The sequence below is a fragment of the Rhamphochromis longiceps genome, linkage group LG8 (assembly GCF_057381845.1).
Source record: "Rhamphochromis longiceps isolate RC_006_pf linkage group LG8, R_longiceps_female_GT1.1, whole genome shotgun sequence".
Classification (NCBI taxonomy): Eukaryota; Metazoa; Chordata; class Actinopteri; order Cichliformes; family Cichlidae; genus Rhamphochromis; species Rhamphochromis longiceps.
In genome coordinates, this window is record NC_140564.1 from 16,533,134 (window position 1) to 16,559,448 (window position 26,315).

At 41.2% G+C, this 26,315-nt stretch overlaps 3 protein-coding genes across 8 annotated transcripts; 1 reads left to right on the forward strand and 2 right to left on the reverse strand.

Annotated features, from left to right (window-relative positions):
• Positions 1–748: 748 nt before the first annotated feature.
• On the reverse strand, positions 749–8,260 carry fam234a (family with sequence similarity 234 member A). Of its 3 annotated transcripts, none has more exons than XM_085416061.1 (12): positions 8,133–8,260; positions 6,894–7,196; positions 6,706–6,816; positions 6,441–6,623; positions 6,033–6,163; positions 5,720–5,852; positions 4,983–5,115; positions 4,750–4,890; positions 2,663–2,744; positions 2,399–2,551; positions 2,207–2,309; positions 749–1,890 (listed from the first exon to the last, which is right to left on the reverse strand). In XM_085416061.1, exons 2-12 carry the CDS (start codon positions 7,159–7,161, stop codon positions 1,682–1,684), a joined length of 1,647 nt encoding a protein of 548 aa, XP_085272187.1. In that variant the 5' UTR covers positions 7,162–7,196; positions 8,133–8,260; the 3' UTR covers positions 749–1,681. The 3 variants fall into 3 exon arrangements, with proteins under 3 accessions (XP_085272187.1, XP_085272186.1, XP_085272189.1); XM_085416060.1 differs by lacking the exon at positions 8,133–8,260 and adding an exon at positions 7,884–8,041; XM_085416063.1 differs by lacking the exon at positions 8,133–8,260 and adding an exon at positions 7,884–8,040 and having other exon boundaries at positions 6,039–6,163.
• Positions 8,261–8,360: 100 nt separating this feature from the next.
• On the forward strand, positions 8,361–14,226 carry luc7l (LUC7-like (S. cerevisiae)). 4 transcript variants are annotated; one of them, XM_085416066.1, is made up of 11 exons: positions 8,381–8,565; positions 10,063–10,133; positions 10,470–11,347; positions 11,562–11,660; positions 12,303–12,413; positions 12,544–12,687; positions 12,796–12,972; positions 13,104–13,192; positions 13,273–13,302; positions 13,407–13,568; positions 13,840–14,226. In XM_085416066.1, exons 4-11 carry the CDS (start codon positions 11,565–11,567, stop codon positions 13,979–13,981), a joined length of 951 nt encoding a protein of 316 aa, XP_085272192.1. In that variant the 5' UTR covers positions 8,381–8,565; positions 10,063–10,133; positions 10,470–11,347; positions 11,562–11,564; the 3' UTR covers positions 13,982–14,226. The 4 variants fall into 4 exon arrangements, with proteins under 4 accessions (XP_085272190.1, XP_085272192.1, XP_085272193.1 ...); XM_085416067.1 differs by having other exon boundaries at positions 11,253–11,347; XM_085416064.1 differs by lacking the exon at positions 10,063–10,133 and having other exon boundaries at positions 8,361–8,565; positions 11,253–11,347.
• A 734-nt stretch (positions 14,227–14,960) lies between these two features.
• LOC146663347 (epidermal growth factor receptor kinase substrate 8-like protein 1) lies at positions 14,961–24,003 on the reverse strand. Its single transcript, XM_085416059.1, has 18 exons — positions 23,909–24,003; positions 23,673–23,831; positions 23,412–23,561; positions 23,216–23,298; positions 21,890–22,002; positions 21,598–21,644; positions 21,385–21,514; positions 21,206–21,294; positions 21,051–21,125; positions 19,588–19,736; positions 18,662–18,806; positions 18,247–18,278; positions 18,039–18,141; positions 17,767–17,892; positions 17,497–17,650; positions 17,026–17,191; positions 16,749–16,881; positions 14,961–16,051 (listed from the first exon to the last, which is right to left on the reverse strand). Exons 1-18 carry the CDS (start codon positions 23,936–23,938, stop codon positions 15,965–15,967), a joined length of 1,971 nt encoding a protein of 656 aa, XP_085272185.1. The 5' UTR covers positions 23,939–24,003; the 3' UTR covers positions 14,961–15,964.
• Between the last annotated feature and the right edge of the window lie 2,312 nt (positions 24,004–26,315).

The window sequence follows — 26,315 nt, forward strand, 5'->3', positions numbered from 1 at the left end:
CATTAATATGATGTTTTTAAGCATATGAGCTGGATGGGTTTGAGTTGGATGGCCATAAAAAGTAATTTTCCCTTCATGTGGGCTTCCTATATTTCGGATTTCAAGTGAAGTAAAGCTGGCCAAACCAGGAACTCTGTCAAGAAATGCCTGCAATCGTATGGAGGTGCTGCAGGCGCACTTTATAGGACCTACCAGCTGTGAGCTAAGACACGGAACAGATGAGCAGTCCGTTTTTTATGTGGCAGGTCTATTAGCCTGATAATAATAAGCAGAGTGACATGTTAACCGTGTAGTGCCTCAGGAGCACTAACTACACTTTCAGTGCATGAGCTGCATTTCCGCGCGTAACTCCTTTACAGGTAGTGCACTTGCACTATCCGCGCGCCTATCCGTCTCCGGTCGCTGTCCACGCGGGTCCACTCCCTTCCAGCCAAGTCTCGGCGCCTTCTCCTATTTTGCCTCAAGTGCGGCTTTCCATAAAAATTCCAAGCATTTCCCTACAAGGAGAGGCTCTCAATCCCCTCACATGTATTCAGGAGGAGCCCCACGGCAGTCTTGCGTCACGGTAAATAAATGACGCGGTGTACGTATTTAGGGAGTAAACTGCACGGTACTGCCCCGGAGATACGTGACTGCCTTGCATACATCCATGCCGACGGTCTGTCCGCGCTTTACTGCACTCTGTGTGTGCGTGCACAAGATGGCGACAAACGGCCTGTTTTTATTCATTTAGATTAAACAAAACCAATTTCTTTTAAAATATTTTAATATAGCTCAAATCCAAACATTTCATTACAAGTCAGAAAGTAAAGTCATCTCCAATAAAGGCCTCTTTCACAGGTTCAATATGTCCATGTTCAGCAAAAATAAGAACCTCGTCTTCAACCTTAATATAAGTTACCAAGGGAAAACAGCTTCACAAGGAGCTGTTCAACCACAGCAATAACTCTTATTTGATACAGCATTGACTAAATTGTCAGTGTGCGTTATATAGCATTACATCTTACAGCATGTTGGATTAAGTAAGTAACAGTAAAGGGTCATCGATGTCAACATCAGTACTGTTGACTGCCAGAGTGCCTTATTGATACTTTCACAGACAGGATCCCTTACAAATTTAACACATAACATTTAGTTTATACCATAAACCAGCCTTACAACTGAGTATCTATTTTATTTAGGCTATTTTTAATTTGACACACTAAGGAAAAGCCTCTGTAGTTGCATGCATCTGCTACCTTTAAAGCACAGCGTGACATACAGTTGCATAGATCTGAACAGTCCAGCTTCTACTGTTTTTAACGATCATTGCACCAATGCATGAAATTGCTAGAAACAATACATAAAGGCAGATCTGATGGGTTTATCAGCAGGAGAACAGCAGTCTGAGTAGAGTGATTGTCAGTGAACAGCAGCTTTTTTCTGATTCTATACAGGTTTAGAGTTTTGACAATATGAAGGATATGCAGTGAAGAAGAGTGAATATAGACAGTGTCCAGTTTGTCCACCGGAGAACATCCCTGTCAAAGCAAATCAACCTAAAGTCTTCTAAAGATAAAGGAGTTTCTTTGCTGGTCAGCAGTTGGAAAGTCACAATTAGTGTACAACAACTTTGGTTTTGAAAATCAAGTTAAGTCAGCATAAAACCGATGATATACTGCACAGGTTACAGCCGGCCTTTTCACCAATCGCTAAAGCGGAGTCGGTTGAAGGCCTCTTTAATGTCCTCGTTGGATTTTGTAGTCCCGTCGCCAAAACGGAGTACTTTGCTGTCGGGAACGTCCTGCTTCAGCTTGCGCTTGCTGAGAACCACGGTGCCTTCGGCTCCCTCCTCCTTAGGACCTATCAGCAGGATGTAGGCAGCATGGCGCCCACGCTCCATCAGCGTGGCTACAATGAAAATATATAAGTTACCCAAAAATAAATTTAAAAAAACACTGCTCAATCTGATTTCCTTGTGTTGTTTCTTAAAAATAATTATTGTTGGTCCAGGTTCAACATCGCAAGTGACCAATCACGTTGCTTGGATTTTTTATTCCAAGGCGCAAAACTATGTCATCAACATGTGATTGGTCACTTGCAATGTTAAACCTGGACCAACATTAATTAAGATAATCCAGGTATAACACCAACACGGGGTGTTGTTATAAAGATACACCCTGGAAATACATCGTACCAGTAATACCTTTGCTAGAACAAGAGGTACCTTTAAATGCTATAATGTGGTCTACGACATTAGTGGACTCGAGGACAGCATTCGAATAGAGAGGATGCAGCATGTAAGAGCGTCGTTCACTTGTTACTGGTTCCTGAAAGGAAAACATTGCAGCTGTCAGGGAGCAGTTTTGTTTGTGAGAAACGTGTAAAATGATCATATTCATAAAGGTAGTGTACTTACAGATGAGTTTGACTCTGAGGGCATCAAGCCCCAAAACATGAAGACTGAGAAGTAGTTGGTGGTGTCGATGGAAGCGGGTCTCGGGGAATTAGGACTGGCCAAGAGCTGGACTTCCCACAGCACACCGCCAGTCTTCCCATCCAGGATTATTATCTACATTTAAAACCAAAGTGGTCTAGTTTTTCTATGATTCACACTGATCACCTCATGCCAGCAGTCAGGCATCGAAATAAAGCTGTTTGTCACGTTTTCAATTTAACTTACCCTCTTTGTGTTGTTGCCAATATCCTCCTCAATGACAACATCTATTAAACCATCTTTGTTAAAATGACCAAAAGAGGGTTCACTGAAAAAAATAAAGAGAAAAGGCTGTTTTTTCACCCAGCGAGTCCTAGTTAATAACAACAAATGGTTTACTTTGATATTTATTTTGCTCTCCCACAAAAATGACCAGAATTTAATACTGAATGTAGGGCTGCTCAATTAATCGAATTTTAATCACGATTACGATCTGGGCTTTCAACGATCATTAAAAATGACTGAGCCGATTATTAGCCCCTCCCTCATTTATCCGTGACACCTTAAAGGCCGGTCCGTGAAAATATTGTCGGGCATAAACCAGTCCGTGGCGCAAAAAAGGGTGGAGACCGCTGATTAAGAGGACCCGAGGGAAGCTCGGAAAGCTAAGCAGAAGTTATTTGGAGAGTGACTGCCGTTGGTTGAAAAGAGTTTAAAAAAAAAAAACTTCAGTGGTGTTGCACACTATTTTATATTATTTTTTAAAGTCATTGTTAACCCTTTAAAGCCGGTCAGAGCAGCACGCTCCGTTTTGCGTAACTATTTTTAAATCCCTGTAGAACCTGAACAGTGTAAGCTAGCGCAATAATTTGTTTTGCATATGAAACCGGAGGAGTTGTACTTACATCTGATGCCATCAGCTTGTCCTCGGTCACGGTTTCGTTCCACATATAGCTTTGCAAAAATTGCATAAAAAGCGCTTGCAGGAACAAAAACATAATATTCCAGAAACACGCTTTGCCGATCCATCAGCTGTTCGTAACACTTCCCACAGTGAAATGATGCACCTGCTGTTTTCTTTGCAAATTTGCATCATAGGATTGTTTTTTGTTTTTCCTGCAGTATATAAAAATTGCTGTATCTCCAAAATAAAACTATGAAGACACTCAAAATAAATTTCCTGTTGTTGTAAACTATTTTTTGCAACATTATTGTATTTAAAGTTTTGAGGGATAAACCTCTTAAATTTCTCCAAGTAGAAATATATGTAAACAAAACAAAAGCGATTTTCAATTTTTTTTTGTAGTTTATTGCACTTTTTTGCAATTTATGTAATTACTATGCACTTAATGCATACATATTATTAAAATATGGGCTATAACAGTTGTATTGATGTATAGCAACTTGAAATGCTCCCACAAATGGCACTACAGCATGTAAAAAAAATAAATAAAAATAATATAAGCTCTGGTGGACTTGGTTCTATAGTAGGTCTTAAAGGGTTAAATAAATATCGTCAAATAATCGTGATCTCAATTTCAGTGAAAATAATCGTGATTATCATTTTTGCCATAATCGAGCAGCCCTAACTGAATGTTTGAGATTGTTGGTTTTTGTTGTGTTTTAACACAATCTGACTTCTGAGCAAATATATTATTTTAATGAGATGTATAAATTATTTAGTGGATATGGACATGTCTACAGTACATTTAGGGACTATTTTTCCAGGTCTATAAATGATATAGCTTTACCATCCATGCATCCACACTCACACGTTTATAATCACCAATGAGCCTAAGTCCACAAACTGCATGTCTTTGTACTGTAGGAGGAAGGCAGAGTACCCACACAAACATGGGGAGAACATGCAAACTTCACACAGATAGGCCTCGGCCAGATGTTGGATTTGAACCCAGGACCTTCTTGCTGTGAGGCAAGTGCTGCACAGCTATGACTGCAGCTCACCAGGGGAAAAATAAATAAATAAAATAAAGATGTTTTTTGTTTCTGTAATTACTTAATAGCCTAACTTTTTTTAGGTGAAGTATTAAATTTAGAATCACAAATGTTAGTGTATCTGTAAACACTGATTATGTTATTGCACTAATGCATGCCATGTATTCATTATGGTAGGAAAGATGTAGGTAAGTGCTCTTGTTGTTTTTCTTCCCTTTCTGTATCCATGGCATTATGGAATTTGTCCAGCAATCTCAACGGTATCGACCTTGTAAGCACTCTGTACTGAGGTATTAATTAAGCTGCTGTGCTGTGTAACTAAGCACTTTCCTCTTATTCTATGCACATGAAATCTAAAGCATACACAGTGGGTTTACCTGAGGACTGAGCTGGTGTTGAATCTCCACAGTAGCTCCAAATGTTTGCCATCAAGCAATGCCACCTCCTTCCCAGCCACAACCAGCAGGTTGGATGAATCATCCGTTTCATCGGTTTTCAGCATTCGACTCACTTCAGACCTATAAAGCAGAAACAAATAGCAAGTCTCAGGGTAAAAATCCCCATGACAACAGGCGGTTTTGTAGAAGTGATAATCAAAGTTCCTTCTTACTCGTAGATGGGTACAAGGCCGTCTGTGCCACTGGCATTTCTCTCCAGGTGTTGGTCCTTCTTCAGACCCATATCCATCCCTGCTTTAGCCTTGGCAGCGATCTTCCACAGTGCCCAGCCATACAGCCCAGTGTCTACGAGTAAATACACTCACTCACTCAATAATTCCCTTTCCTGTCCTAGAATCAACAACAGGAAGAAAACTAAAAGCTGACGAATCTTTTGAAAAGTGAGTAAAGATGAAATGTTACAGTAAATGAGCCTCACTGTAAGAACTGTTGTTAAAAAATGCAGCAAGGTTAATATCAGGTAATATCAATATTTAACAAACATCTCTATGATAACGTTTCTTTTACTGAAGCGTTTGATGCACACCTGAACCCTAACCAAATCTCTTTGACCCACCTCCTTTGTAGACATCTAATACCTGCGGGTAATTTTCTTTGGGTCCATAAGTTATTATTAATCAGAACATATGACTTTATTCAACTTTTAAATAAGTTGTTACAGGACAAAGATTCACATAATCTTTTAAGCCTAGACTAAAGGTGATCCTATAAAAGGTATAACAGTGCAGCTGTTATTATTCAGCTTTTGTTATGACTAAGCATTAAAAAAAAATCTGTAACAGTTTGAGTTTTGCAACTGTACTTGGATAAAATGCAACACTTATCATTGAGAACCTGCTCAACCGGTTTGCCTGCAGAGTAACTGTCACGGATGATTTCATACACAAACCTTTTTGCAGTAGTACGTAGTAAGAACCTTTCTCAGTGCGGTGCAGAAGATGACTGGCTGTCTCTGTGGAATCGAGAACCACCGTAGTGCCGATTTGGTCACCCGTCTTCCCTGAGAGCAATACCAGCTGAGTCTGCAGATATGACAGGAGACACTGAGACTGGGACGATTCCATTTTTGCTTTAATATTATCATTAATATCAACACTTTCAATGGGGAACATTTCCATATTTGAGTCTTGTTACAGCAAGAGAAAAACATAATAAAATATACCAAAAACCAAGAAACAGAATAATATAACTCTTAACTTCACCTTTACCTGTGTGTTATCAGATGCCACCAGAGCCACATCACCAACTTTGTCCCCATCCAGATCTGGGACACTGAGAACGGGCGCAGAGCTGCGCAGCCCAGTAGGCTGAGACTGTTGCCAGATTTTCGTACCTGAGACAACCACACCACACAGTAACAACGTAGGTTACAAAAGACATCTTTCTTGACCTAAAACGGATCTTTAGAAGTTAAAATTGCTTTACTTCCTTCCTTTAACTAGACTTCAGGAACACTACATTAAATGGTATGTCAGTAATTTGTTGCCGCTAACAAATTGGAAATGGGTACAATTTTTTTCTTAGCCAGTAAAATCCCCATTTCTCTTCCTCTTAATTAAATAAAGGATTTGATTTGCCACTACTTGCATTGAGTTTGTTTTTTCACTAACCTGTATGTTTGTCGATGGCTGTGAGTTTGTCAGAATGGGACAGCAGACAGTCCCAGGTTCTGCCCGTTTCTCTTTCGAGGCCACACTGGGCCCAGTGGAAGTCGGGTTCCAGCGGACAGTCCCACAGGTTCTCTCCATGTGTGCCATCCAGTGCCAACAGAAACACGCATGGTGAGGATAGACCTGGAAAACCCACAGTTTTTCTAAACAAACATAACACACAATGGGTGTATTGTATTTTCATAAACAGAGGATCAGTCTCTACCTTTATCAGCACATGATCTGTTCTGTGTCACTTCTGTGGTTTTGAGAATAAACAGGACATCCATCACCTTGTCTTCATTTGCATGTTCAAAAGCTAAGAAGTTGTAGGTTGCTGTGGTGAAGAAAAGAGAAAGTAGTGCCTAATTATCTCGCAACTATAACACTGTCAAGCAGTGAAATTGCACTCACCTGCTCCAGGGAATGAACTGTTCCAGGTAACGAGATATTGTGGCCTCACGGGACAGGGGATGATGAAGGAGAAGGCAAACACGATGGTGAGGCAAAGGAACAAGGACAAGAAAAAGACTGCAGTTCGCCAATGAGACAGTTTGGAAAAACCCAACTCCTTGCAGCTCTTTCTCTTCAGCTCTGTTGCTGATGGTACTGTTCCTGCCTCTGCACCATCTTCTCCTGTCTTCAGAGGGTCGCCCTCAGTGGCTTGGTCTGTGGTCTCCATCACTGCCTTAACGCATTACTGGCCCACTGACCTGCCTAAAAGGAGAAAAGAGATTATGGTAAACACTTACGTAAATACATACCACTGCAAATACAAATAGTCATATACAGTTCCAGTGTGGAGCGGATTATAAACCTGCATGTGTCAAAGTAACCATACAAAACTCGCTGGCATTCACAGATACACTCTGTGGGAAATAATACTGGAGGCAGCAGTGTCTAGCAGTCCAGCTATTTCTGCTGCATCAACCTTTGTGAATCTCTGCTTATTCAGATGTGCCAGCACAGATCCAGACGCTTCTCAGCACAAAAAGAGCAGACCCATAATAAACATCGCTCAGGATTGCACACCATATTTGTTCTGCAGCAACAGGCTTATTACTCACACGTAAAAAAAGAAAAAGAAAAAAGAAAGATAAGGGCGTGTGCTACAAACTTCCTTATGTATATTACAAACAGACTCGCACAAAATTATTTTACGCCCCGAGACCGTGCCGTGAAAGTCTTTTCTTCGCCTTAGTCAGTTCCGGATAGCTATCTATATTAACGAGATTAGGTATTAAAAAAAGTTTACCCTCAACACCTGGGTGGATTAGTTTGCTAACTTGTTGAACGAAGGCCAGCCCCGAAAAAAGGGACTGTGTGTAATATTACCACAGAAAGCGGCCCTCGATTTGAGGTTAATTCAATAGTTTAAGCAGATACAGATAAGGTTTTTCTTACTTTAACTCTGCACCGCCGACTCCTGCGTTCTTTGGTGCGGCTAACTTTAGATAGCAGGCCTGACACAGGCTAACAAAACTGCCTGTAAACCTCAATTGCGTAAACAAATCACAGGCAAGCCCACCGTCCTAAAAGGTTCGCGTACCCCGAATTTGTCTGACAGGTAGCGCTACACATTGAAAATGTACACATTCAAATAATATTGAAACCTCCGAAACAACATGAACCTTAACATTAAGATTAATTTACCTAAATTTGGGTATTGCTTGTAGCAAGAGGTGCTTCAACATGATGAATGCCTATGGCGAATAGCCGTTGCCTGAAAGTCATAGCTCAGGGTCTATCAGTAAACGTGTTGTGATTGGTTGTTGTACGCGTACTTGGCCGTTTCGATTGGCACATTTAGACGGAATCTGGGGACTTCCTGGTTTAGCGAGGCTACAGAATAGTTTCGTCATTTCCCGGATATTGGACGGAAACGGGCGAGTTGAAGAAATAGAGGGAGAAGCAGCAAAAGGAGATGCTTGGATAAATAAATTCTCAAATAAGCCGATAAAACAGAGGAACCGTTTTCAAGTTGATTGACTTTTATCTAACCCCGTCGACGGAAGAACCGCAGTAATGTCTGCCCAAGCTCAAATGAGAGCTTTGCTCGACCAGCTGATGGGAACAGCGAGGGACGGTGAGTTGCTGTAGCATGCTAGCCGAGCTAGCTAGCCAAGATGGAGCCACTGCTGAGGCTGGCTTGTGTTGGCGTGTGATGGACAGAGCTGCATGAATGGATGTACTGCAGAGGGCTGTGGGACAAAGTAACGTTATATTCAGGCAGCCTGTTAAGGATTAATGAGAGGATTTAATGTTTGCATCCAACGTGGCTCATTGCAGTTTAATAGGTTGTAGTTTCCCTTTTATTACTTCTAGGATTTACTAAATTCCTAGCTTGTAATGTGCGTTGGCTAAACGTAGCTACTTGTTGTGGACTGTGAGGCGCCAAGCTAGGATGCATTGGACAGTGTACAAGAATATATTCCTGGCGTTAATTAATGTTTAGTTAATGGTAAACCAGATATCTTCTGTATCCATTTATATAGTTTAATTGGCATAATTTTAACCCTTGTGCGGTGTTCAAGGTTTTCAGTGTTTAGAAAGAGAAAAAATATTCTTCCTTCCTTCTTTGCTTACAATAACGTAACAATGGAAGCTTGCCCCATGTATATCTTGGATAACATATTTTCGGATAAAAATGTTTTTCCACCCATATTTTCTGATAGATTTTTCTTCATTACATTCTGTCACTAAAACCAGTATCACGTTTCTTCATTACTGTGCTCTTACAGGTGTTTTCCATGTATGTCAGTACTGCTTGGATTTGAGATCAAGTATCTTTGCATTAGTCGTCATGGCTGTATTGATTAAATAAAGCGTAATCTCACACCAAACAAGGGTTAAACGATAAACGGACCGTACTTTGCAGTCGGTCTTGCAGGAGTTCTAAAAACAAAATGAAACACTTTTCTAAAGGAACAAAATAATTTAGCACATATACTCGATAATAAAACACTTTCGAGATTACCTCGAGATTAGATTTTATTTAAAAAGAAACGGAGTGCAATACTGCGCTCGTTAATTGTGATTATCGCAGTTATGAGTGGACAGACGTCCTAAATGAAGTGTTTTCTTTTTTAGTAGCTTCCAGCCGTTTGGATACAAACATTAATTGGCAAATAATATAACCCGATTTAGTCCCATAGTTGGGATTAATTGGAAGTGTAATACATTATTACAGCAGCAGATTAGAATAGAATAAATAGATGCAGCATAACCTGTAACATCGGTGCTGTGCAATGTTAGAAAAACATGTATAATACACGCTTGAAGAAGCATAATTTAAATGTATGTATGTGTGTGTAAATATATCAGCTGTCAGGTCTGACTGCAGTTTCTTGCAGCCCTGCCGTTTTATAAATATTTTATCCTGACAGCTGGTTGTGTAAAATTTGAAGCTCTGAGCCTTTTTTTTTTTTTTTTCATTTTTTTAACAAGTTGAGCTTTAGAGTAAGAGTGAATTTGTGTGGTGAGCTTGTGGGTGTATGTGTGATGAGATATGATATCAAATTCTTCCCATACTTTTGTTGCATACAGACTGAACAATTGTGGCCCCTTTATTTTATTCATTAAGGTTCAGTGTATCTTTGCCAGCCTACATCAATCTGCAAAGGAGTTGCAGAAAAGCCTCATGTTCATCGAGCCGTGAGTCACACATAATTTTTAAAGCTGTTATGGTGAATATCCAAACAATTTGTTTGCCTTCCGGAAGTTATTGTAGCCTTTTTCTTTTTTTTTTCTTAAAAAAAAAAATCACACAAATAGGTAAATCTTCAGTGGCACTAGTATTACTATTTGAAGTAGTATCACACAGCTTGAGCTAAGACGTCTGGTCGCGCTGAGTCCAAACGAGCAGTTTTCCATTACACGTCTGTTTTCAGAAGGCAATTTTAGCAGTCAGTCCACACACACACACAAAAAAAACTTTGCACACAGCATTTACAATCTGACTTGTGTATGACTCCCAACTTCTTACTACAGGTGTGCGCGAGAAAACTGTTCCCATTTATACTTTTCTACAGCGGGTTTAAAATTCTGCAGCTGAGGTCTTGAAGATGCAGAAGGGTACAGTATGTGGTGCAAGTCGCAGTGTGTATAACCTAAATTTTTTTCCTTGGATTTCTTTTGCATCCTTGTTTTGAATTTCCTTTGAATGTTCACAGTTATAAATAAAGGCTTGGCTGGAACATTTGATTTTAAAAATTTAAATCTATTTATAGTCGTAGTGGCCATCTTCCATTTTCTAATGAAAATGATACAGCATTAAGGTAGCAGCTGTACTTGACACGACTTAACTGAAACCTAAATTGTATTATTATAATGTTATGTTACACCGCTCCCAGCCCAATCCTTTGACCCTCATTATAGAGTGGGCGTTGAGCCTTATAAAAAGTTAACTGAGTTGAGGCTCTGATAATAACCCATTTGAGGCTTGGGTAAGGTAAGCACTAAGAATAAGAACAAAGTAACACACACATACAAAGCAACCTTTATTACTGCATTAATACATTAGTATAGTCCAGTAGAGGCACATTTACTCTACTAATGGATACCTGTAATGTTACATTAATAAAGTACAATGAAAACCCTGACAAGCAGCAATATACAAATAGCTTTTACTCATTTGGATAGGTACAAAGTATTTAAATGGAACTGTGGTATGTAGTACAATTACATTAATATGTATTGAAGCACTGGATACCTCGCCACTGTTATCGAGTATGTGAGGGCTGTCTCACTGGTTCTTCTTTTGGGCTGTTTCAGGGGATGAGACGCGGCAGAGGGTCAAGTTCACTGACGAACGAGTCTGCAAAAGTCACCTTCTCAACTGCTGCCCACATGACATCCTCTCTGGAACTGTAAGTGAGACAAACTTCAGTTCTGACCCATCCTGAAAGCTTTAAAAACTCAGTTCATTTCTAAGAGGTTGGAAAGAAATTTCAGAAAGGAAAAAAAACCTGCTATAAGTGTCTTTAACTTTTGCAGTCTTTTTTTATTTTTTTACATTATCATTTGTTTATGTTTGAGTTTATGCAGCATAACTCATGTCTGTCTGGTTTTTTTTGGTGATAGCGCATGGACCTGGGGGAGTGCACTAAGATCCATGACCTGGCACTTCGGGCTGATTATGAAATTGCCTCCAAGGAGAGAGATCTTTTCTTTGAGCTTGATGTAAGTGAGGTTCCTTTTACTAATAATATATTAATAATATTATTAATTAATAATAATCTGGAGTGAGTGAGGGACAGGACGTGACTGAACAAACTGCTCTCCATCATGGCCCATTTCACACGCTCCACTCCACACTAACGAGGCAGCAGAACTCCTTCTCCCTTAAAATGATTTAACCCCGCTTTCAAAAAGAATGCTTCAGGAAGTCTTTTTTTTTTTTTTTATATACCTTCTTGCAGCTGTTTCCCTGATTTATTGTGTGCATATTATTTATTAATGCAAGTTGCACAATCTTAGACTTTTCACTTTTCTTTAACTCATTTTTATGTTTTCTTTGTTTTTTATCAATGTTGTGCATATTTAAAAAAAAATTGCTTTTTCTCACGGTTTAAGGCCCTAGGTGTGCACTTGTGGCACTTTTGCTTTACAATAAACATAGTTAAAGAGTACTATTTGTATTCTTTATCGTACTGCTGTAACACAATAATTTCCCTTGTGAATGAATAAAATGTCTATCTGTCTTGCAAGTCAGCACCATTCATGCCAAAAGCGTTTTTGAAATGATGCAAGTGCAAATCAAAACATTTGTACTTGCCAAGTAGTGACTGCTGAGTGTGTTAATAAAAGGTGTTGCTCCTACAGGCAGTGGATCACCTAGAGTCTTTTATTGTGGACTGTGATCGGAGGACAGAACTGGCCAAGAAGCGCCTGGCTGAGACCCAAGAAGAGATCAGTGCAGAGGTGGCAGCAAAGGTGAATGATGCAACATTTTTATGCTTGATAAAGTCTGGCTTTCCTTATGCAACATCCAGTGAACCCTGTCAGTGTGTTTTTTCGCTCAACATAACCTGTTGTCTCTTGTGTTGGTGTGGCTGTTTTGTAGGCAGAGAAGGTGCATGAGCTAAATGAGGAAATAGGAAAGCTCCTGGCCAAGGCTGAACAGCTCGGAGCTGAGGGCAATGTGGATGAGGCTCAGAAAGTCCTGCAAGAGGTGGAGAAGGTCCGCACGAAGAAGAAGGATGCAGAGGTAAGGAGTGAGCTCTTAGAACTTCGAGCTTGTGGTGCTTTCCGTCTCTTAATTTTCTGAACTTCTGACACCTCGCTGCCTCTTTTATTCCCTCTTGAACCATTTCAGGAAGAATACAGAAACTCCATGCCAGCCTCAAGCTTTCAGCAGCAGAAGCTTCGGGTGTGTGAGGTGTGCTCTGCTTACCTTGGTCTCCATGACAACGACCGTCGTTTGGCTGACCATTTTGGCGGGAAGCTTCACCTCGGCTTCATTCAGATCAGAGAAAAACTGGACCAGCTAAAGGTGTGTATAACTTGTTTACAGCCAACTCATAAAAATATGAGTGACATGGTGCTGAATACTTGCTAGAAAGGGAGGATGATGTAAAGGCTTTAGATATGTTTGTTTTGACTTTATTTATTTATTTTTATCAGAAAACTGTGGTCGAGAAGCAAGAGAAGAGGAATCAGGAGCGCTTAAAGAGACGAGAAGAAAGGGAGAAGGAGGAAAGGATGAGGAGGAGGTGAGTGCCGATGTTAAAATCCAGATGACATTTACAGCAGTGCGTGTTTTACTGTTTAACTCTGGGGTTTTATTTTATAGGACAAGATCAAGGAGCAGAGAGCACAGAAGGTAAGGAAGCTCCCTCTTCTGTCTGTCAGTTCATTCGTTCCAGTCTTTTATGAGTCCGATTTGTTCTGTTCAAGTCAGCTAATGAAATCTGCTGTCTTTGCCAGGTCCCGTTCTCGTGACCGCAGAAGGAGACGCTCACGCTCTTCGTCACGAGACAGGCGCCGTTCCCGCTCACGCTCCAGGGAGAGGAGGAGACGGCATCGCAGCCGATCCCGCTCACGCAGCCGAGGACACCGTCACAGCCACGAGCAGAGCTCCAGACACAAGTAAACACAGACGAAAACCCTTATTAATCTATACTCCCGTGAAAGAGAATTGAGCAAACACATGGAGATCCGTGGGATACTGATTGCGTCGCCTAAGAACAGTCAGTGAAAATAAAAGGAAACAACAATTACATGGGCTTTTTTTGAGCCCTTTATCCAGCTTCAAGCTTGTGTTTTGGCATTTTACACATACAATCCTTCTCTTTTTTTTCAACTGCTCTGTTGTATTTGTGTTACTAACCTGAATATCTCATATCGTTTTGTCGCTCAGGTCGTCCAGAGATCGAGAGCGCTCGTCCAGGGACCGTGACCGCTCATCCAGAGACCGGTCACGGGAGCGAGACAGAAGGGATGGTATGAACGGCAGGTCGGACTCGCGCAGGGCAGACGACAGAGACGTGGGGGACCTCTGAAGACCAAACTCCATCCATGACCACAACACCACAGCCTCCTCCCGTCTGTCCATTTATAATATCCTAATGTTAAACACTTTGCCTCGACACCCCACCCCTCTGTTTTCCCGCCTGCCTCCTTTCTTTGCTTTAGTGCAGCCAGAGTGCACACATACTATCAAGTATAGAATTGAGTTTTTTTGTTTAGTTGTTGTTGTTTTTTTCCTTTCTTTTTTTTTTTTTTTCTTGTTTTTTTTTTTTTTATAGCATCAGATACATCAGATTTTTGGGGATTTGGCAGGTTATTGGTCAGTAGTGGAGTGTACTCTTAATACCCACATCTGTAACTCGGTGACTTGTCTGTATCCAGTCCATCCCTCGTCTTGTTACTGCCCTGAAATGTGTCCACTAGAAAAGGCAAACTGATCTGCTGGACTGGAGCATAAAAATGTAACTGGTCCATGTTCTTTTTATTATTATCTGATGGTCTTTTGATAAAAAAAAAATCTGTCTGTAAATATATTCTAGGCTGACTAATTGTCTGAAAAAGCCTAGTCTTGTCAAGTAGTTTCTTGGGGTTTTTTTTTCCCCTCCTCATCTCCCTCCTTGAAGATTTCGTTTCGCTGTCCCAGTGCAGTTCTCGAATGTCTGTCCACATAATGGTCCTCAGTACTTAGTTCTCTAAAACCCACTTAAAGTTTTACATTCAAAGGTTTTAAAGATGTTAGCATTAGTATCCGACTTGCCTCCCTTTTTTGTCTTTTTTTTATTATCATAAGTGATCAGGTTACAGGTGACTTTCTTCAGTATAAGTGAAATCTTCTGATCTATATTGGTGGCAAGTCTCTTTATCATTTCTTTCTATCTTGATTTCTTTTTAACATACTGCAAATAAACAATATCTTTAGAATTTGTGTCAGCATGTGAAGCAGTAGGTTCAGAAATGATCAAGTTCAGATCTACTTACCTTTAAGTGAAAAATTTAAACATTTTTTTGGCCCAACTTGAACAGATTTCTTTTCCATTATGATTAAATGCAAACAGATTTTAATGGATGCACTGCTTTACCTAATGTGTGAAGTCATATCTGTTTGTTCTGCTGGAAACCTTTCTTTAAAGTCTCAATAAAAAAAAAGAAAAAAGCACCATTTGGAATTTGTGTGTTGAATTGTGTTGACAAGGTCCTGTCATTGTTAAGATGTGATAATAATGGCTGAATTTTTACAAATGTGTATTACAAAGATAAATACATTTCATTTAAGTTAATTAGGCAGAGAAGAAGACAGCTGTTACACTAAAATGAACATGCATTACAAACGGGGCACTGCAGTGGTAAAATATTTAAAGGGGATCTCTTACACTGATTTCCATTTTTAGATTTATTGCATTCTACTGGAGAACCACTGCAAGATTCACAGCTCAGATTAATTCTTATTTTTTTATACTGGGCCTAAGTCCATCACCTCAATTCATCCTGGAACAAACCACTCTAGTTCCATTTCCCCTCTCTTTAAGCCAGCCTTCTTCTGATTGGCTGGCCCTTGCAACCAAAGGGTTTAAACAGCCCGAGCTGTGTACCTGAGGTGTGTCATATTTGCACCACTGTACAAAGCCAAGAGTAGAAAAAACATTCCATAAAAATTGGTGGAGGCCTTTGAAATCTGACCTTTTGACTCCTGGTTTACTTGTACGTGCTCCGATCGCTGTTTGAAACTGTCCATGTTTAATATGAGCATCCACAAAAAACACTAACTGTACATATATGGCATAAAATAAGGAAAAGCAAAATCAGTCCCCTTTAGTTTGCACGGCACCTGGTTATATTAAATTCCTACGTCTCATATTGCTGACAGAAAGCTCGGTTTTAACATCAGGTAATAATACCGTAGTGACCCTCATGCCGTGATTTAATGTTAGATAGTCAAGTCACTGCCACATGTTCGGTCTCTGGGGACGGGAAAACAGTCCTTCATGTAACGCTCTTCACAATGTGGATGCTGTTCCTCACAATGTACTGCTCTCCAGCTTCAGATCAACCTTCATTTTCTGTTTCTCCATGACTGCCTCCAGCTCTGTGGCCCTTCTGGCATCCTGTAAAAAGTAGAAATCAATTTAGACTGTGTAGCAATGAGATGAAAAGCATCAGCTGTTTACAGTAATTTGAACCTCAAGCTACTGAGTTCAGGTCATTCCATCTCAAATTACTGTGAGCCTTCTGCTCAACGCTGAAGGTTTTTGTGAAATCCATATACGTAGAATACATTTCAAGATGTTTTTAAATGGCCTGTCAGCACGTTTCCAGCATGTTTCTTTCACACAAAATATGGGACGAAGTTTGGACGTCACAAAAACTAGAGATAAACGTCGATAAAAGCCTAAAAAATGATGCTGGCCTTTCTTACCAAAATAATCCAAATACCAATGTAAAATTTGTCACACATACAAATGCATTTTTAATGTCTCTTAATCTTTTCCTGAATTATAAGACTCTTCCAGGGTAATCTGGATGGCACGTGGGACTTGAAAATAAGAATTTTGTTCTGTTTGGATTAGACTGTCTGCTGATCCGAATGTATCATATGTCCTCAGTCCAGCATGAAAGGTAAAAGATGAATGAAAATATGTTAAAAGTAAGTAATTTTAAATCACTGATTACACTCATACTTGTGTTTTTGCATCCTGCCAAAAATGATCATGTTTAGTTTTCCTAAAACCAATAAAAATGTCAATATTGAAGGCTTTGATATGGCTTCCCTTTAAAAGATATAGCTGTTCTCTTTTCGCTTACCTCTAGCAGTGATTTTTGCACAGCGAGCTGACTGTACACTCTGGCACCCTCCTCTGGAATCACAGCTTTCAGCTCTTCTTTGTTGAGAGAGAACAGCTGGGCGCCTGTCAGCACACCCAAACATGACACTGTCCTGAGGGACACAAAACATAATGGATTTCAGAGGATACTCCGGTGGAGCCGCTGCGTTCATCCATGTAATGGCAAAACGCACGTGTAGAGCCAGCATTCCCTGCTTATACACAAAACGTGGTTTATCTGGTCTGCGGTCACTTACGGTTTGCTGAAGCCCTTCCCTCTGAGCCACTCAGCCACCTCCTCTGGAGGAGAGTGGTAGTCAAGGGGGAGGGAGGTGTCAGCAGAGCGAGGGATGACGAGGGGTTTGTTCATATTGGACTTTCCATTCGTCAGTCTCTGGAGCAGCTCATCATTTACCAGCGTGACTGAAAAGTTTGGAGTTTAAAGAGGTAACGGTCACTTTCATGCTCAAATAATAATATAAATGCAGGACTCAGTGGAGGAAAGACATAGCTCAAAAGTGCATCTTAAAACATGAGAACGTGGTTTAAATCCAAAATAATGAACCCATAATTAGGTGACTTATGAGAAGCCTATCACTGTGCTTTTTTGTATCTTTTTTTTGGTTATATACTTTTTAAATAAATCTTATATTCACCTGTTAGGCAAACGTGCAAACCGCTACACTACAGAGCCACAGTCTAGGACACATAAAGTTGTAGTCCGTTACCTTTGTCATTGTCCTCAACAGCTTGCACATGCTGGTTGTATGATGGTAAGCTGCGTGGGCGCTGTGGGGAGTGGGTGGGGGTGGTTTTGGGAAGAGCAGGGGGGGTGGGTGGGGCAAGAGTGACATTCTTGGAAAGTGGAGGCGCAGCTGGAACCTGAAGGAACGTGGAGTGAAGAAAAAAATGAGTTTGCTCTGATGGAATGATCAGATGAGAGCTTGTGTGTTTCACACGTGCATGCATGTGTGTGGGTGTCTTTTTTGCCGTCTTACACTGGGGGGGTTGTTGTGGACAGGGCTCTCTATGTGAGCCATGGGCTCCAGGATGTTGAAGGGGACGAAGCCGACCTGGTTAAACCGATTGCGACACTTCCACCAGCGCTTGGATGACTCGATCACCTGTCAGACAGAGAGGGTTGCGGTCAGGGAGAGGGCTGTAAAGTGTATCAACAACTGCAAATAGCTTTTGTCAAACAACGAATAACAGGACTTTTATGATGGTTCCTTGAGTGCGCCATAAAATGACTTGCTTCACTGTGTGTTACCTCCAGTGTCTCCCCCTGCTGCACTGAAAGCTCACTGCTGTTCCTGGCAATGAAGTCATAACTGCAGCAGTAGAGTCTGTCAGGCCCCGGTGGGAGTGAATTTCTGACCAAACGAGACAAAGTTTGTTTTTATTTAGTCAAGGTCAAAACAAACAACAACAACAAGAAAAACAGCAGTTCATTGATTTATGTCTTGTAGATGACTTACGTGTCATCGTTTGGTGGCTGAGGTGGTTGTTGCTGTTGTGGGAGCAAAAAAAAAAAAATAGACAAGTGAAGACAACACAAGTTAGCACAAAATGCACAAAATATGTAGAGAAATATAATGTCAGTGTATATCTGGGTAAGGCTGACTGCATTAAAGTTTGAGAAACTAAGGTGTTATTAAAAAAACAAAGAACTAACTGTGAACCTTATACAGTTTTTAGCAGGGATGGACAGAAATGTGAGCTGACCTGTCAAAAAGCGGAAAGTGTATCTCCACTGTTTACTGTACGTAAGGTTTATTCATGCGTTAGTATCTTAAACCCCTGTGTTGTCCTTTTACACACTCATCCGTAGTTCTTGTTTCCACTGATCTACGATTAATGACTTCTAAATCACGTTATAGAAGTATTCCACACCTCTTGTTTTTCTCGAAGGGCTTCGAGTTTGTGCTGTGACTCGACCGGATCCTCCCAAACCTGCCCGTCAGGCTTCAAGGCTTCTGGCTTCCAGCCATCAAAGAACACTGGGGTGTATGGAGCTACAGGCCCACGCAGCTGAGACCTGAGAGAGCAGAACAAGTCACTGCCTTGGCCTTCAATGAGCTCAACAACCAAAACTATGATAGTTATTCAAGCAGTTTTCATTGATGGAAGTTATGACATTGGATTTTCCTCTTAAAGCTTGCTTACAATATTAAATATAATAGGTCTTATGTACATTTGACAGCTAATCCATCGGTTCCCTTTTCTTAACATGAGAAATCAATAAATCCCAAAATGCCTTAAGTGGATTTGTTATGCTTTTTATTATATAAATACTGTCACAATGGAACCTGATGGAGGGTCCTGTTAAACATCAGAAGAAAGTTTTGTCTTAAAGTAAGGGGACCCTCACCCCATGAGCTGAAACTGAGGTGCTGTGACAAAAGACCGAAGAAGACAGATAGGGATTGCTTTGTAGTCTTTCAGTCCAAGAATAAAAATATGGAACTGGATATGAGCAAAAAAATGTCCTTTTTAATCTCCTGTCTCAAAAAATCTGCTTATTTCAAAACGCAGGTAAAACAAAGGATTTCAAGAGAAACGAAGTACAAAAATATTGCTTGGTTGAAACAAAGATGTTGCTCTTCAGCAGATAAAATCTTCAGTGAACCCAAAAATGTAAAAAGGTGACACATAACTATCAACAGAGGCAAAATGCTCCCTTTCCACAGCCTCTGGCCAGAGTCGAGCTTGATACAACACCAAGACTGGAAGTTTTTAATGTGCTGCCTTTTTAGATTTCTGGAAAGTAAAACACCAGTTTCACAACTAGTAAGAGACAGACAAGCATTGATACCGACCGAGGGTGTGTCCAGTTGGGTCCCAGCGACGTCCAGAGCTGCCTCTCCTCCTCAGTCAGGGTATCTTGTAGAAGGGACACAGCAGAGCTGGTCAGGGCAGGACTGGATATGGCGGCTCCAAAAGCTGGTCCTCCTGTTGTTTTTACCATCTGTGCAACATACAGATGAGAAAAAATCAGTGTGTCTTTTATCCTTTCTTCCTCCCCTCACCCACAAGTGTTCGCAGCAGATGGCTGCACCTCCCTGAGCCTGGTTCTTAAAAGGCAGTTTTTCCTTCTTACTGTTGCCAAAGTGCTTTTTCAAAGGGGCCAAGTTATTGTTGGGGTTATATCTATATTATTATAATTTCTTTTCCTTCAATATGAAACGCATTAAGGCAGTTGTTGTTGGGATTGTTTGGCATTATATAAATTAAACTGAACTGATGTTCCCACGTCTGCTGTAATGGATCTGGCATTCAAAGTCTTAACAATCGCTGATGGTTCTAGCAAACCGCAACAACAATACCGTCCATCCTTCTGCCCGATAGCCGAACATCAAACCACAGATGTAACAACAAATGCAAAAAACTAATGGATACATCTGCACACAAAAGCCAAAGCACACAAGAAGAAGCACACACACGTCTTTGAGAGACAAGGCTGCGTGTTCCCATTCAGGTGTGTCAGTTTACACGAATCAAACACACCCTTTTCACCCTATTTGATTCATACTGGAGTGGAAAAATGAAAGCACATACTTTGAAATATTTCTTTCATTTCTGCTAACTCACAGTGTATCATCATGAGTGATGTTGATACTTTAATGAAGGGCATTGGACATTTCCATGAAATCAAAGTAAATAAATGATAATCTAAAGGCACTTGATTTCTAAAAAAGCAGCCACGAATGGCCCACCTTTTTTTCCCAGATGGAACTTACCAACGTCCTAATTTAAAACAGGCGTCGAGGGACAACAAAGTGGCCTTTCTAGTGTCGAGACAAGCTCAAATCTAAACCAAATGTTTGAGAGGTATGCACCAGCAACCCCTGCCCGCATACAAATACAGCCAAGGAAACTGCGTAGATCAAACAAATGCTGCATTTTTTGGTGATTTTCAATCAGGCCGCTGTGCAGGGAACTGCCCTGTGTAAACACTGAATAGAAGCTGTAGCTTCTGACAACAACACTTAACTACTCTGAAGACTTTCCATTATTTTGACATGACACATGCTTACAGTTCTGCACTGATGTCCACTAACATCAGGAACAAAAACGCTGCCTGATTGGGCCGTCAAGCAGAGAATGTGTCTTTTGAATCTAGGCATTTACCCCCAGTTGACTTTGCCCCCGCATGGCATTACGTGTCACACGGATTTATTCGAAGAGGTTGGTCATGCTCCCCTGCAGTGAAAGACAACACCTCATATTTACAGCAATAGCAACAACAGTTGCTGAGGTAGAGTTTATAACCCTGACTCACCATATCCAGAGGCTTGAACACATGGTGAATGAGGTCCTCTGAAGAAGGATTGGTGATGGTTGATTTCAGGCGAGCCTGAGAAATAAACAGAGGCGATGAATATGCAGCTGCCACGAGTAAGCAAATAATGAGGCTGGACTTGATGGCATACATACCAAGAGGCTGAAGCAATATTTGAATTTCTGGAAGATATCAACGAATTCCCCATCTGGTGGAGGGCGAGCCTTTGTGGCGAGTAGCTCGTCTGTTGTTTGGGAACAAAATATAACAGCAGTTGATGGATATGTTGCTTCGAACTAGAGAAACTGGAGAAATCTATGCATCTCCCTCTTACCTTCAGCGCTTTGCTTTTTACTTTTCTTCTTCTTCTTCTTTCTTTGGTTCAGCACCGTCGCAGCTTCAGCAGTCTGCTGCAGCTTGCCCATGAAGGCCTCGATTTCGTCGAAACAGTGATTAAGGATCCCCTGAGGAAAGAAGAATTGCCTTCGTTACGTGAAAAGCAGCCAAAAGTGGCGACAAAAGACTCAAAAGAGATGAGCTGGCTTACCACTTCTCTCTCTGCTCGCAGGAAAGAGATATCAGGTCCGCCATTTGCTGTCGTGAAATAGAGCAAGGGACTCAGTTTATCCATGTTCATTCATCTCTGCACTTCCCAAAGCCGCCCTCTCACAAACACAAGCTGACAAAGCCATCTCTGTGCTCTGGAGAGACCTTTGCCTCGAATACCTGACGCTTCTCTCCTTTCCTCCTGCTCACTTTCCCAACCCTTCGGAATAATTCTGAAGCACTACTGAACAGGCATGCATGTGGAAAAAGAAGTCTTCTATGTTTTTTCTTACCTCTGGGTCCAGGGTAAGGTGGAGGGTTGACAGGTGGGGGATTAGGAGCATGCAGCACGGGAGGACTTGGTATGTTATAGGGGTCGAACATATCTCCTCCACTCTGAGAAAGCCTGCGGGGCGAGAGGAGAGATTCAGTGCTTCTCCCACAACACGGCACTACGGGTTAAAAGGTGATAACAGTGTTTTTGTTGATGATGGTGCAGGTGTACACTCAGCGCCAGTAAATGAGACGCCCTTCAGCAAGGGCTCAAGAAGTCATATTAACAAGCTCACATTCAATGCCGTAACAGCAGCATCCTCTTGGTAAGAGCCCCAAACAGCTCTATGAGCGCAGTGCACAACGCGGCGCCTCTAAGATTTAGCCCTTTCCCTTATAAAGAAGACATCTGATGACCTCCCCAGCACTCTTAACGATGGGTTTTGACACCTCAGTATATATCAATAAAGATGTGGTTTTATGACCAGTAGAACAGTTTCCAGGTTTTTCCAAGGGTAGCTGCGTAAACAGGGACCACTCTCACTAACTTCTAATGCAAACCCAGTCATTTTTGTCCAATAAGCAGGTCTGAAATATGCTTAGTTCAAAAAGGAGCTTTAAAGGTTACTCCCAGTAGGCTTACAAGGGCTAAAGAGTTAATCCTCCAGCCCTTATCCAACCATGAAGAAAGAGTGAACATCCTAATTTTGCATACTCGTTTCCACGCTAAACACAAACACTTTACATTAGCAAGCAATAAAAACAGTGAGTCCGCTTTGACTTTTTTATCCCCAAAAAAATACAAGTAACCTAACAGTGATGACTTCACTTTTTTAGAAATTTTAATTAAATTCTGATGTAAATACAAAAGGCTCCTGCTGTGTCTCTTACCACATGTCTCTGCCCTTCACGTGTCCTTTAAAGAGAAATGTTCTCAAAGCCAGATTATGCCCAGAGCCTTCGCCTCTGTTCCCTTTGCCTTCTCTACTCGCCGTCACAATGGCCTTGCTATCTCTGTCACACCTTCTTAAGTTATGTAGAAACCGGTAGAACGAGTCTTTTGCTTGCTCTCGCTCAGCTGTTTATACTGTTTGTCCTCCCTCTCTCTGCCTCCACACAGGTGGATGGCAACACAAAGCTGCTTTGACTCAGTGGAAAAATGTGACATAATGACAACGACGGCGAAAATCAAACTGCTTTAAATGGGATGTGGGTCTGAGTTTCCTTTTTTGTGGCTGCCAATTAAACTCCGCCCATGTGATTGTGAACACAGAAGCGTGCTCTCCCATTAAAACCGTGCCGAGAAATGCACTTTCGTGGGTGCGTGATTATGACAGTCACTGTACCTGTGGTCATCAGGGAGCAGCTTACTCTTGCTGGCGGTGGAATTCGAAACTGCCAACGTGACTTCGTCGCAGATTTGCTCTGCCTGTTTAAAATGACAAAATGTAAGTGGCATCACTGGTAAAACCTGATGCAAATAGACCCTATGACTCATCCAGGACAACACTTGGGGAAACTCCTCGCGCCGTCAGCACTCACCTTCACCGTTTCACAGTTAAAGAAGTGAATGTCTGGCTTCTTCTGATCTTCACCTTGGCAGACTAACATAAGGAGGGATGGGAAGTGTTTTTCTGTGTTAACAGCTTCACAGCGGAAGATGGATCTGAAGGCGTAGCTCTCCAGCTCGTCCTGCAAGGGCAGATAGAACTGATGGTCATTGTGGATGCAAATATGTGTGGTATTTCACAGCTGAGCACATTTAAATCTCTTCATCATCCACTGAGATGCGCCTGCCCTCACCTGACTCTGTACGTCTCTGAGATAAATGCCCCCTGCTCCCACATCCAGGTACATCTGTTGACTCCATAGCTTTTTATTTTGAGCCAGGGAGGAAAGACGGTTCTGAGCTTCCTCAACGTTCCGCACTTCCCCATTCTGCAGCGAGAACGTCAGAAGGTGCTGCAAAGTAATGAGGAAGAATGAGCACATGAGGAAAAATGCATGATAAAAAACATCACTCAAGGGAAGGCACTCACTGTGACGATATGTCGAGTGATGTTTGTCATGTTTTTTCCACTCTGTCAGCTGGAGATGTGTAAGATAAAGCAGCTTTCCTAAAAAAATCACAGACCTAGAAAAGGAAGCAGAATACCAGGACCACTCAGAAACACATTCTGGACAGAGTTACGAGTGACATTTGTAGATGGAGAGAGGAACGATGGTGTTGCTTTAACAAGTTATCAGCAGCTCCTACTTCCTAAAGCTAAACAGACTTACTCACAAAAGAAATATCCTCATTCAAATGTGCCCTGCCCCTCCCCTTTTCCAGCTTATGTTTGTCTATGCCAGCTCTGCTTCAGTAACACAGGATTCTGGTGAGTGAGTGACTGAGCGAGCGAGCCACCCGACCTGTCTGGTAACAGTTCAAAGTATGATACCAACCTCTCTGTTTCTCAGTGACCACTGAACAAGCGTCACCGGCATCAAAGACAGCAAACACTTGGTATAACTCACATGGTGTCACTTAAAAACTCTGCCCACAAAAAAAATATCACTTAACCTCACATTTATGAGCACTCAGTGCCAGCCTGGTCTTGCACGAACATATAGTGTGGCATTTCAAAATGAACACTGGGACAGTGCGGTAAGCATGATGATTTGTGCACAAACTATAAGTTAAAGTACTGTTTTAAATCAAGGAAACATTTCTACATCTAAACAAAGCTTTACTTTGCATCCATCCAATATGTTTTTACAAAATATATTCTATGTGCGCAACTTAACTGTATAGATTTGACAGAAAGAGCTGTGATCTTGTTGGTGTTAGGTAAGAAGAGTAACACAATCATGCCAGGTTAAGTCAGAATTAAGTCAAGTGTCCATGGTGCTTTTGATTTTAGTACATTTTCATAAGCAAACCTTCAAAATCTGATCACAAATACTGAATTACTGGTAAATGTTTGGTTACACCTTCATAAATTACTATGAGTATCCAAGAAACCTATACAACATACAATAAAATGACTTACCATACTCATCTAAATGTATTTGAGAGTCAAATAATCAAAGACCTGAGATGTCAGAGACTGGAAATAGATGTCAAATCAGCTTACCGTAACTTAGTATACTTCCAGTGCCTGGATCTTGAGGTTAGCAGAAACCAAAACCTGTCTCGAGCCTTAGTGTGACTAGAGGTATCTTACTCACCCTGAGGTATGAAAGCCTTGACAAGCAGAGGTGTGTCACACTGTGGAGTCCCGCCCAGTATTTCACCCCACCTTAAAGATAAAAATATATATTTGTTTCTCTCTCCTGTACACCTACAAGTGCATTCCACACAGGGAAATGTAAAGGTTAAAATGTTGGAAGATAAAGTTGGTGAACGGTGACACAGAGTGAGTGGGTGAAAATAAATGCTCAGAGGCCTGAATTGAACCTAGTCGCTGTGCCACTGGAGTGGGCTGCCACGGAGAGTAACGGGGGGAAGGGAGGTCCATGTAAAGGTGCAGTGTGCAGGAAAATAAAACAAACCAGAGGTTGATTAGCTCAGATAATTTTTCATTGTCAGTACTTGAAGCAAATTGTGGGGTGGAAAGGTTTTTGGCTTCTGGGAGGAACATGCCAAAAGAGTTCGAGAAGGACAAATGAAACGTGTAGAGCTGCTGTTTCAGGACCCAAAGAAATCAGGCAATTGAGAAATCACTGACACAGTTCTGATGGGATCAAAGGGCCAAAAATCTTTATCTTTTGCTGTTATGGGAAATTTCTGATGAAGTCAGAATTTCTGCAAGTGAAGAAGATTTCGGGAGTTATTTAGTGTGCTTAGCAAAGGGAGGGGAAGTAGAGCTGTGTATTCTGTTGATAGGTTATGCAGCTGGCAACTGCACATGTACATATTAAAGAAGTTGTCATAAGACTCTATTCAAGCCCATTAAAAGTAGACCCGATGATTCAACAGAACCACCTATAGCAGCAGTAACCTGAAGTAATCCTTTTCTGTGTGACTTTATCGTTGTGGAGGAAATTCAGCCCACTTCTCTTTACAATGTTGCTTCACTTCACTGGAGTATTGAAATGAATTCACGTACAGCTTTTTAAGTTGCTGCCACAGCATTGCAATCAGGTTGAGGTCTGTACTTTGACTGGGTCATTACAACACCATGATTCTTTTCTTTTTCAGCCATTCTGTTGTAGATTTGTTGGTGTGCTTGGGTTTCATCGGCCTTAAATTAAAGTTTCTGTGCCGAGCTTTAGCTGCAAACTCAAATCATCACCCGTCCACCACCATGCTTGACAGCTGGTATGAGGTATTTGTGATGATATGCTTAGTTTCCTCCAGAAGGTGGTGCTGTGCATCCTGGCCAAACATCACCACTTTCATCTGTCCAAAGGATGTTGTTCCAGAAGTCTTGTGGTTTGTTTAAATGCAACTTTAAAAAGAAG